Source organism: Rhipicephalus sanguineus, chromosome 10 (assembly GCF_013339695.2).
Source record: "Rhipicephalus sanguineus isolate Rsan-2018 chromosome 10, BIME_Rsan_1.4, whole genome shotgun sequence".
In the NCBI taxonomy this organism is placed as follows: Eukaryota; Metazoa; Arthropoda; class Arachnida; order Ixodida; family Ixodidae; genus Rhipicephalus; species Rhipicephalus sanguineus.
This window is the reverse complement of record NC_051185.1, coordinates 48,751,126-48,764,051: the sequence shown is the minus strand read 5'-3', so window position 1 is coordinate 48,764,051 and position 12,926 is coordinate 48,751,126. Positions and strand designations below refer to the sequence as shown.

The 12,926-nt window shown below is 48.0% G+C and overlaps 1 protein-coding gene across 1 annotated transcript in view; it reads right to left on the bottom strand.

The window, feature by feature from the left end:
• The window catches only part of LOC119406376 (lysosomal alpha-mannosidase-like), a 79,201-nt gene that overhangs the window by 39,297 nt on the left and 26,978 nt on the right, over positions 1-12,926 (bottom strand). The window contains exons 5-6 of the mRNA XM_049420067.1: positions 4,864-4,972; positions 3,473-3,579 (exon numbers count right to left, since the gene is read on the bottom strand). Of these exons, the coding sequence (XP_049276024.1) occupies positions 3,473-3,579; positions 4,864-4,972 (216 nt within the window). The remainder of the gene's footprint in view (positions 1-3,472; positions 3,580-4,863; positions 4,973-12,926) is intronic.

Below are 12,926 nucleotides of genomic sequence, written 5' to 3'. Positions count from 1 at the left end.
CAGCTTGTCAAGTAGCTTCGGCTTCGCAGGCTCGAACGGCGGAATCTGCGTCGCGGCGTCGACGTGCAGCTTCGGCCTCGCGGGCTCTCACCTCGGGATTCAGTCTGCGAGCGCGCGCTGCCGCCGCCTTCCGTGCCCTCCGTTCCGCAGCCTTGTCTTCCATCTGGCGACTCCGAGCTAAAGAGAAAGCTTGCCAAGAGGGAGCCTCATGGCGCGTTACTTCTGAAATGTTGTCTTCGGGTGTCGTTGAAAACACGAGACGTAGTAAAGAAGAAAGAACGCCACACAGGCGAACACGCAACGAGAGTTTCACTCGTCAACGTCGTCTTCTTCTTCTACTGTATACCAGAACGCGCGCTTCTCACGAACTAGAGGTGGCTACTACAAACAAACAAACCTACAAACGGAGGATTGACGGACCCACGGCGTAAGGAGCTTCGCCCCTAAAATAAAAATAAATAAAACCAAATGGGCCGCCCGAGCACTAAGTACAAATGGTTAACCAGCGAAGCTGAAACGTGCGGCATCGGTGTTTAAGCAAACTTGTATCTATGTGGTCTTCTGTTGTAACTTTTCATTTCTCCTTCACCACATTTAAGAGGTACGTGCTTCAAACTTTGCGTTTGTTGACGTTTGCTTAAAGGATATTAAGAACACATAAAGTGTTTTGTAGGTAGAGATTCGTCCGGCGGCGGGTGTCATAGCTAGCTCTATAAGCTGTGTAGCTGCATTGCTTCTTCACTATAGTTTCTGCGCACTGACGGACTCACGGACCACCACATTTTCCCACCTCGTAGCCAGAACAATTCGCTGTAAAAAATATGAAATGAGATATGCGCTGCTGCAATGCTTACCAGTTGCTGTGCATGTTTCAGCAGGACGTTGTGCGCCCAGGGTCGTACTCCCTGCGATTTGTGACAAATTCACGCCGCGGTGATCTTTCACACACACGGGTAAGCAAGACACTGCTTGGCTGAATGAACGAGCGTTGCTTCATGCTTCACTCCGTGACATATTTGCGAGTGGCTACACAGACAGACTACACAGACAGACTCGCAACTGCATTGTTGTCCGTACACACTCAGGTGCACTAGCTCATCACGAAGAAATAACGGGTAGCTGGATCCGATGCAATTTCTGTGGAATATATTTACTAGCGCGAAAAACTTCAAATAAAAAAATTGCGGGACATGACGGAGCGCTAGATTTGAAATTGAAAATTTTATTCAAACAAGATCCAAAGAAGGCACCTTGTGCTAAAAAAAATTGCTCAGACAGATTCGCAAGCGAATTCTGTAACAAGGAGAAAAAGACATGCGCAATGTCACATATGGCAGTCAAGTGCCCGCAGCTTGCCAGTACCCTGAGAGGAACGTGGTAATCAAAGATTTGTAAAACATTGCCATTAACGTAACCTAGGTAAAACGATAGCCCTTACGCGAACGAAAAGGCTTTATGGGGAATCAAAACAACTTACACCCCAAATTCTGAAAATTACGCTTAGGCAAGAAGGTGTTTTCGTTACTTGAAGTCACTTTAAAGGTGCAAAGTGATTTGCAGTATAATTTGATAATGTCTTAGTTTTACTTCCTTTGAAGTGTCGTCATAGACTCTTCTCTTCCTTCATTCTTTCATGTATCCTTTCCTCTTCCAGGATACAGGGTATCAGGTTCCCGGATACAGGGTATACAGGGTGGGTGGATGTCTCCTCGGCTTAACCTCCCTGTCACTCCTCTATGTTTCTCTCTCTTGTGTGCTCTGTACACAGTAAACCAGTTTACACCCTTCATGAGATCTTGTAGTGTATATGACTAACGCCCTTACACAATAGTAAAAAGGCATTTACACAGATCAAAACACCCATATCACTGGGCGTTGCCAATCGCGTGAACAGCCTCATCACTGAAAAACAGAAATGTGAAGGCTACCAGTCAAGGAAGATCCAAATACATCAGCATAGAAGGCGCACTCAGGCGCCAAATCATACACAGTACATAGCAGTGTAAGACAACAATGGAAAGAGCGCGCGCTATACAGCCATTCACCAACCATATTGTATATATATATAGCCAGCTCCGACTCACAATTACAAGCACGTTTAGTGCGGCAGGCCGAAGACGCTGCCAGGGCCCACGGGATCATGGCCGACGTCTAGGTTGGGTCCCCCCTTCTGAAAGGGGGAGGGGGATCTTTCTGCTAATTAAATAAAGTTCGTTAATCATCATCATCATGGTACCTTGAGCTGCCGTTCAGTGCCGGAGGGCATATTCCTGTTGTGCATAATTACAGAATAAAGATTCACAGAATGCTCATAAATTGATTGTGCACTTATAGTTCTAAGACATACCGACCTGTTAATCTAAACCCTCCTAATATTTGACGCTTTTTTTTTAATTGACGAGTTGCAATAATCAGCCGTCACAATATTGTATGGGCCACCAGTGTATCGATAATTCATAACACCCCTATATCCTAATGGCTGTTAGGCAAAAGAGTGCCTTACTCGCTTGAAATGGCTTTAAGGATGCAAAGCAGCTTGCAGAGTACGTGCGATTGGAAGCAAATAAATGAGACGAGATGAAGAGGGCTACGTCACCTGCCGGTGAATGGTCCACTTTCACTCAACAGAGTCTTCTCTATCTCTCTGCCCGCTTGACAACACCACAGCCGCACAGTGAGCTCAAGGAGAAATAAGGCTTGTCTAGCTCTAATTAGAAAAGCGATTCTGTGGCGAGAAAAAAAAATCACAGCATATCCACGGAGTGAATGATGATGAGTGGGCGAAGCTGCGGAGGTTCATCGGTAAACCGTGAATCTTCCGTGAATTCTGCCCAGTACGTCATCACCGACGTGAGATCGGGCGCGTTTATACTAAAGGTTCGATGAGTTATGACGACTTTCAGCTCACTTTAATTTTACATGTACGCTGTGAATTTTCATTGTTTAGAAAACCATTGCTTTAGAAAACATCTGGCGTCTTTCGTTAAGCAGCTGGCGTCTTTTCATTATGCTTTATAAACATCTGGCGTTCTTTCGTTCTGCTTTTACAAAACATCTGGCGTCCTTCGTTGGTTTATTTCATCAATCAACGGCGTTTTGAACAAAATTTTGATTGTTTAATCACGCACAGGAGAAATCTCACCAGGCACTATCTTGGAGGTAAACAATGGCTGCTAATGGGAATGAGAGACAGAAGAAGTCGGCTTCTAGCTAACACTTACACTTCTACTTCTACTAAGGTTTCCTACTGGAACATGCCAATGGCTGCTAATGGGGAATGAGAGACAGAAGAATTCGGCTTTTAGTTAACGCGCACGCTGCGAATTTTTTATTGTTCAACAACGCACAGGAAAAATCTCCCACCGGCACCACCTTGGAGGTCAAAGCGTAAGACTGGTTACGCACTACGACTACGACTACGAGGGACGAACGGGTGCCGCCTTAAGGAGCTTCGCCCCTAAAAATCTCTTACCGGTTCTTCGTAGCTGCACGCATCGAAGCACAGCTGCGATGGTGTGGAGTAAGAGTTCCAGGGAACCCACGTGAACAGTTGGTCACCTTCGCCGGGTTTCGTGCGACCTGCGGGCGTGGGGTATGTGCGCACTGTCGACCCATTCATGAAAGGGGAACAGAGATGGCAATATTGCTAATAAAAAGTAATTAACACACAATAATAATTACTTTCCTCATATTTTCTTTAATTTAACTAAATTACGTTACAAATTGCAGTTGGACGAACGTACGCATATCACAGCAGATGACAAATAACGGATGCCCTCTCTTTAAGCAAGGGTTGCCGTTTGTGGCAAACTTGCGCCAAATTGGTTACTTTTCGACCCCGCTTGGCGAAGAAAATTTCCAGTTGGCTCTATGCCTAGTTTTTGGGTTCTTTTAAACTTCTTATTTGGTTCATTAAGGACCATTTCTCTCTTTTTGGCAGATAAAATACATTTTTGAAGCTTTTGTGTCGTTTCAGATGATGCGCGCGCGTTTCAACCTATCTACCCACCAGCAGGCTAATGCGCATTGAGGCAACACTTACACAACGCTTGGCGCGCCTGCATATACGGAGTGGCGAGGTTGCTTGCAGGTTGGCAAACACGTGACCAGCACGCTGCTCATCCTACCCGCCATCTATGCTGATACTACGCGCAAAATTTTCTACGAGTGATTATGATGCGTAGAGCGTGTTCTCGTAAACTCGACAAAAACTGAGACCTACAACAAAGTGAAGCTGGTGTGGTCATCTTGAACCAGATTTCACTATCTGAAGCTGGACTTGTATATGTTAACTCTACTAACCAAATTCGGTCTGCAGCATCAAGGAAAAACTGTTTCAATATTTAATGTTCCTACTGACTTACTGGCTGGCATGTTATTATTATACGTATCTGTATATGGCAAGAACTCTATATTTTCAACATAAATTATATGCACGCGCAATGAATTGATTATAATTTGTTTTTTTTTATTTCCAGCTTATCTGTGACTTGAAGACCAAGCAATAAGGGAAAAAGTGTGCTCTTATTTTTACAATCTTGTTTATTTATGATGATATTGATCAATGCTAAACTCGCTGCTCATAATACCACTTATGTTCTGTTTGGCTACAATTTGCCGATAATATTAAACGGCCTGGCTACTTCTGGCTCCTTCTGGCTCAGTTCTGGCTCCTTTTCAAGTCCACCCAACAGCGACCTTGCCTTACGCAGACTTATTATTGCAAAACTTAAAAGTAAACAGCATAACGAGGACAAAACTATTACCACCCGTCTTCTCATATTTCGTAACTCTTGCCGAGCAATGTGTCAGCTTCTGCGGCATCTAAGAATCAAGGGTGTCATTGTGACGGCGTATGCGTACCATTTCCCGAGGTGGCTGTCCTCCAGACGAAGCCCATGTGGTGCGATGCCTTCCACTGCTCCAACGTGTCCATGGAAACTCGACCGACCATCATGGCGCTAAATCCCATCTGCGACGCGAGGAGGCAAACAGTTTCGATGTCGGTGAATAACGACACTGGAACTTAGATTTAAGTGAACGTTAAAGAACACCAGATAGTCAGAATTTCCGGAGTCCTCTACTACGGCATCCTTCGTAATCATATTGTGATTTCTGGTCGTTAAACCCCAACAATTATTATTATCTTCGCCAGCGCAGCTCTCCTTCTCGCGTCAAGCACAGCCTCGCATTGGTTACCGTCTCTCAGACACCTCTGCCCTCCTCGCGCCCAGCGCAGCCTATCATTTGCCTCCTCTTCCCCGTCCTCCTATCGCCTCCTCCGCCTTCGCGCATGCCTTTCGCCGAGCTGCGTAACGACAGCTGCGTCAGCGAAGAACAGCTTCGCTTTTAATTCGCGTCCTGCAAGCTTTTCCTGGAGAGTGTACGTGTGTAAAGCGAAGCACTGCGTGATTCTTTGCAGGGCGTATGGGACCAAATCGAAACACGCCAGGCGTCTGAGTTTCCCTTGGTGGCGTTATATTGCATTGTTACCGGGATTGGGCCACATTGTTATGAGGCTATCTGCAGGAGTGGGACGATCCTGGAGATTGCACAATACCGAACTTTACCTAAGCGGTGAGAACAGACGGACCAAACCTGGAGCACCAGTATAGCATTCATGGATAGGTTTCCTTTATAACAGAGTCATTGTGCTGTTTGACACTTATATTTACGGCTCGGCAGCTATTGAGCTACGGTTCATATTTTTTACAGCGAAAGTTGTTGTGAGATCAAAAGTACCGTTTTTGGCGCCGTTGTTGTGCGCCGCCTCCGCCGGTGTCCGTAACCACTATCGCTCGAAATAAAAAAAAAAACAAGTAAGAAAATTTTCCAGGATTGAACGAGGTTCGAACCTGGGCCCTCTGCGTGGGGATCCCAGTATTCTACCTCAGAGCCATGCCGGTACTTGAAACTGTCTTGCAAAAAGACCCCATACAGGCTTCATATCATGAAGTAACCACATTAACATATGTAATATAGCGCGGTAGAAGAGTAAAATAACAACCAATCGTAACAGAACGCGAATTCTGTAACCAGGCGTCACACAATGCGAATTCCGTAAGGAGTAGGTTGCTGAATGCTTCCAACCCATTACAAAGGGCTCTGCCATAATTCTTCGTCGTCATCAGCCACAGCATCAACAAAGAGCTCATAATGCCTCACAGGTGTTTAGCTGGTACCACGATCCTCCGCAGAATGACAAAAAATTGCCTACTAGCTGCATCCCTTCTTCACAAAAATTATGATGTATTATAGCGTAGTGTGTTCCTCGCAAGTGCACTTCTATTGGTAGCCAAGGAAGCCAAGGCTCCCGTGATCGATTTCCTCAGGATCTCCATAAAGTTAGTTCCCTCTCTCTCACACACACGCACACGCACGCACGCACGCACGCACGCACGCACACACGCACACACACACACACACACACACACACACACACACACACACACACACACACACACACACACACACACACACACGTTAACGCATGTTATAAAGCGTGGTAGGAGAGTTAAATAACAACTGGGACTCACACAATGCGAATTACGTAACTAGTCGGTCCTTTAAAGCTTACGACCCATTACAAAAGGCCCAGCCGTAATTCTTCATCGTCATCAGCCGTGGCATCACCAAACTGCATATAATGCCTTACAGGTGGTACCTCGCTTCTCCGCCGAATGACGAATAATGTTGTAGTGGGTGCTTTCCAACCTCACAAAAATTATGATTTGTGGCGTAGTGGGTACGTCGCTAGTGTACTTCTATTAGTAGCCACAAGAGAGTTTAAATTGAGCTCTAGAAATGCCGCTCTTTCAGCTTTCGCTGTGACTGTGCTGCGCTTACCGCGCAGGCCTGGCGTTTTTTTTGTTTTACTGCGTAGTTGAGCACAGAACGTAGTGACTAACCAATGCGGCTGCGGAAATAGTTTATATGAGGGCCATATACAAGTCCGATCGAATTTTTGTTTATGATAGTTGTGAAGTTGAGCCAAAAAGGTTGCTGGATTGGCGAGACAGAGGGACGTCGAACTCTATATTCAAACCGTGTGCGCAGCATAATAGAGAATGCAACGCATTAAAAAAGGGCAGCTTCACTCGAGACCGATAAACAAAAAATTGCAGTGGCTTAGCTCGGCTATGCCAGGATATACGTAGCCTTAGCAAAGGTTCAGCTGATTATTCTGAGCTTTCCAGATTGTCTAGGATTAGCTTGATTGTCATGCTTACTGCTGCTCCAATGACACTAATTCGGCCACATCGGTCAGAACCGGTAGACCTGGCGGCATGGCCGAGTAACGATACCCATTGGTAACGCTAAAGAACGGAATGTTCTGCTTAATGAGAAAATTCTTGCACGTTGTACAAACCCGCGCCACGGTTTCACCCCACTCAGGTGCCGCCACTAAACTCAATGTTTCACGCATGGCACTACTTAGCGGCGTCAAGTCTTTCACGTGCCATAGTCTTTCACACACGTCGCACACGTATCCAAACGGATTGTTTACGAAGTCGGTCTCGAAGGTCCGAGTCGCACTGGCGCTTTCGCTAAGTTTCACAGTATAGGCAGTCGATCGGCGAGCCTTGACGTCATCGACGGCGTCTTGTTGTTGCTGCTGCAGAGGTGGTCGGGCATGTCGCTCAGCATCCTGGCGACGCCGCTTTGCTAGACGTTCCTCCCTTTCCTCCAGTGTCTCCGCAGCACGTTTAGCCTTCCTCTGTTCATTCTTCGTACGCTGAACCGCTAATTGCCAGGCAACTACTTCGGGATCCGATGACATAAGCTTCTCGGCTCTTCTGCGCCGTTGAGCAGCATTTGCGCTCTCCTTCTCCATGGCGTTACCCACCTGCAAACGCCAGTCAGAGGCGCTATCAAGCGGCATCAGCGCATTTTCAGACGGTGACTGCACAGCGAAGGCGAATTGCTGCGCGCGCCATGGCTACGACGTCACCCCTCTCGAATGCGCAGAGCAGCAGCGGCGAGTCGAGCGCGCTGGCGCCAGTCTGTCTGCCGGACTACGACGCCACTCCTCCCGGCCTCCGCCACCAGCAGCGGCGAGCCGCGCACGGCGGTGGCGGAGAGCGCGTGAGATGCCGGCTCCGGACTCATCCTCGCGCATGCGCAGCACGCCTCATGATGACCCACGCGAAACCGGCTCCGGCTAGGCAAGTGTAGCTAACGCTACAAAATCAGGAGCGCTTGCCCTATCGAAGATTTTGGGCAAGCGAAGCTTGGCGTGTGCATACCTAGCACATAGGCGCGCGCACGGAGGGATGGGGGTGGGAAGGGGGGCGCTCTCCCTCTAGTCACCTAAGAAGAGGGGGGAGCAAACTCTGCCTCATGCATTGACTGAATTGGGAGGGGGGCGCCGTGATCACCCATTCGCGCCCCTTGAAGGGGAACCCTGCGCACGCCTATGCCTAGCACACTACCTTTCTTTCTTCCTATCGCATTGCGCAAGCCTCTCTCCTAACTGTTTGCTTCCTCCATGCCAGGAATTGGACCGACATCAACGCATTCAGCTGCGCAACACATCTGTGGCTACCGCCGAAAACGACGGTCATGCGTTCGTCTCCAGGCAGCAATGAAATGCAGAACCGTAAAATCACAAGTCACCTCGATAAAAGATCACATTGTCGTGCAAGAAGTGGCTGATCGCCGGCAAGCTCATGTTCCAGAGAGCATCAATTATCGGAAAACAGCGCATACCAATACGGATGTGACCGGCGCGCCTTCGAGGGCTACATTTCATTGGGCTTGTGAGCGCCCGGCTACTTAAGCTGTTATGAGATCACAACAACGGTTATTTTTGGTAGCGTAGTTATCCGCCGCCGGACTCCATAACCGCTTTCGCGCGAAAGAAGGAAAAAGATGGCTAATCCCTCCGTCATAGAAATCAGTATAACAGGAAAGTGAAACGTGTCGTCACAGGTGTAGTTGATTGTTTATAGTGCATTGGTACATGAGAGCTTGTACAATGTATATCGTTGTTTGGCAAATATAGCACAGCCCGATGTGGACGCATCCACGTTGACGCCTGGTAGCACATCTCCGCACCGACGACTAACGCCCATGATCATGGTTTAACCCCGGTACAGTAGCTGACGTGGCCACGATATACCTGGACGCCGCATATGGTGTGTCCCGCGCAAATATGGCATCAACAAGCACATAGTAAACACTGATACTCGATATGCACTCGTTCCAAGCGTCGTGAAAGGCGAAGAGAAACGCGACCAGCGTCGTGTCTTCCCTCTGGCCTGGCCGTTAATTCTCACAGCGCGAGCGAGGAACGTGGTGCGACAGCCAGGCGATCGTCGGAGAGCTATTTTTCGATATGGATCGATGTTATGAGCGAGGCTTGGGCTAAAGCCGCCACCTCACGGTGTGTTAAAGCGTTGACGAAATTACACCTCTCCTATTGGAGCCAATGTTCTGAAGTGTTCAAACTGTAACGGACCCCACGAAGATTCCTCAAAAGAGTGCCCGAAAATGAAAACATAAATAACTGTATTGAGACAAATGGCGAGGGACAATGGATCGCATCGCGAGGCTGCCGAAACCGTCAGAAAACGGCGTCATCGGCACCGAAGTTCATCAAAGAAAACCAATGCATCTGCATCTGCAGCGCTCCTTGGACTCCCTGCTTCACCACCTCCCTTGCCACCCGAACTCCTCGCGGCTGGTACAAAACAAAATGCATCAAAAGGCACGGTTGCTGGGGGTTTCACTTGGCCTACATTGCCGAAGCCACTGCCACACCGATCTGCGATAGCCGGTAAAAAAACACGGCTGATCCCTCCGTCATAGAAATCGGTATAACGGGAAAGTGAAACGTGACTTCACAGAAGTAGTGCTTATTGTGTAGTGATATATGAGAGCTTGTAAAATGTCTATTCGTGCTGGGCAGCTATAGCACCGTTTGGCGTGGATGCACCCTTGTTGACGCCTCGTGGCATGTCTCTATCGCGACTAACGCCCACGCTCATGATTAAACTGTTGTGGTAGCTCAAGTTGTCAACATATATTTGGACACAGCGAATCGTCAATCCCGTTTAAAGATGATATCAACAAGCTCAAAATCAACATTGGTGCCCGGTGTGCACTTCTTTAAAGCGTCGTCAATTAAGGAGAGAAACGGCACGGTGTGCGCTTTCTAGCAATGGGTGACGGACGCCTACGCTCATGCATTTAGGGAGATGGGGTGGGGGGGGGGGGGCGCTGTGATGAACCTTCGCCCATTCCCCCCCCCCCTGAAGGCGAAAGCTGCGCACGCCTATGACTACCGATGTGTAGCCGGTACCACGGTTCTCCGCAGAATGACGAATAATGGCGTAGTAGGTGCTGCCCAACTTCACAAAAATGGTGATTTATGGCGTAGTGAGTATCTTTCTAGTGTAGTTGTATTAGCAGCCCCAAGCGGGCTATAAAAATGCCGCTCTTAGAGCTTTCGCTGTGACTGTGCTGCGCGTTCCGCGCAGGCCTGGCGTGTTTTTTTAAAGACGATAGTGTTTCTTGGGATACTTAAACGGAGAAATTTTGTTCTGTCTGTCTGTATTTCTGTTTGTCGGCACGTCACTCGATTCAGCCACTCGGCCAAAGTTGAACCACTTGCCCAAGGGTTCAACTTTGAACGGCTGACTAGGTTCATACTTGTGTACATTGTCGATCAAAAAAGCAATCATTACGCATATCTGAGGCGCAACATCACTAGTTAAGTATTAGGTGGTGTGTTCCTTTAACAGAAAATGTATACATACGTAATTCTAAAGACCCTAGTTTCTTAAGCTGCGCTGAAAATGCAACTGCGCTGAAACTGGCCTTCCTCCGTGCTCTCTGCACGAGCTCATTGTTGTGTTTCGGTTTCGGTTCTGCATTGCACTGTACGAATGCCATGGGGCGCCGCTCTGGCATTCCTGTTTTACCCAGGCGACGTGTAAAAAAAAAGTGTGTGGAGAGTACTCGTTGACTGCGGACGTTTCTTCTGCTTCAGCGCTTCGTGCCCAACCGCGTGTTCGAGCTGGCTGGCGTCCCCGCCGGTCGCGTTGGTCACCGCCGGTCTTCGCCTGCTGCTGCGCCGGGACTACCAGCCCGCAACAAAGCACTCATGTTTCCCGACGTATTGCCAGATGGCGTCCATATCTCACGCAGCGCCTCATCTATCGTCTTTAGACCACATTTGCAGCGAAGCACGCAGATAGGCGGCCAATTGTTTTCTTGTTTTAGATGCGAAGCAGCTTATGAACGAGGCCTGTCCCCCCTGGCATGACCAGTGCGTGTCACTAGATGTATGGAAGAAATTAGTGAACGAAGTTTTCGCACGAGCGGAGAGCTCGCGCATGGGTTCAGAAAGGAATGTTTGCCTGACATATGGACGTGCGATACAGCGCTCGCTCCACTGCGGCGCGTGCTCTGGTATAAATCATGCAAGGTACCCACTTCGCCATAAATCATCGTAATTCATGCAAGGTAGACACTACGCCATAAATCATCGTCATTCATGCAAGGTACCCACTACGCCATAAATCATGCAAGGTACCCTTAGATGCGAAGCAGCTTATGAACGAGGCCTGTCTCCCCGGCGTCGCGTCGACGTAGCCAGTACCCCAGCCGATCCGGAGCGGCGGGCTCACGAAGCCGAAGCGGAACGGGCGCGTTTACATCGCATTCTCAAACTTCAAGTTGCAACCTTTGCAGCAAGAGCCATTAACTTTATACTTTACGGACCACAAGGTCGTTACACTCAAGGGAAAACGTTCCCCTGAGCCTAAAGTCATATATGACGAGTAGCAACATCAGGGAAACCTCGAATAGAAGGACCATGAACAGTGATGAAGAAAATAAAGCATTTACAGAAATCTAAGTCGACTCATGGTTGCTTCGCATACTACTCAGGGTTCCCTTTACGGGTAGATGACGGAATTTCTTTTTAATGTGAAGCATTTCTTAGCGAACCCAAGGCACTTTGAGCGTTTCCATCTACGTATCTATCTATATATCTATCTATCTAGTCGCCTACGTCTGGGTGCTCTCAAGATCGCCTCCTTAACTTGGTGTAGACAAAAATTGGCATGGGAGGGTAAGAGGATTTGACGAATATTACTGCCGGATCATCACATGAATAACGTGAAAATCCTGTCACGTTACGTCGTGAAACCCTTTCCGTCTGAGACGTGTGGCCCATACCCTTTTACCACGAGCCGCGGTGTACGTGTATGCGCCACAGGTGATTGACAGTTTATATCTACCCAGTAACGGCGAGAACAGACATTGGTAATTTAAATGCCAGAGCGTTAAGAAAAACGTTAAGAAAAACCGACATCGGCAGCGTTCACCCGACGAATGGAAAGAATAAAAATTAGGATCCCAGCTGAAATCCAACCCGGCAATCCTGTGTGGCAGTCAAGTATACTACCACAGAACCACACCAGGTCTAGAAACTGCTTTGGAAAAACACCCTGTGCAGGCGTAATGTCGGTGCAACGTCAGTTGTGCTTGTGGTGCTGGCTATCTAATTTTACAAAAACGCAATAAACACTACATATATACTGCTACGATACAGGTGTCATTACAGGTTAACGTCTTTGGTTCCATTGTTGGCTCCGCTTTCATAGCTAATGAACATTACACTTGTATTCGTATGATTCAGCAAGCTATTTTCAAACGTTGCTTGACCCCGGAGGAATACGCTAACTAAAGTTACGTGTGATGTTCACATCATCGCACCGTAAAGTGCACTTCGTTTCGATAATAGTGAAGTATGTGCTCTAACGTCAGTGCTGACCATATCCAGCTTTTGTGGACACATCACAGCCAGCGCCCCTGGCGGCCCCGGCGCGAAGCTAGCGCGTCTTCAATGGAACTGGCGAGTTTTTCCCGAATAATTAAGTGTAGAGGGTGAATGTTGAAAAACGCAGACCACAGAG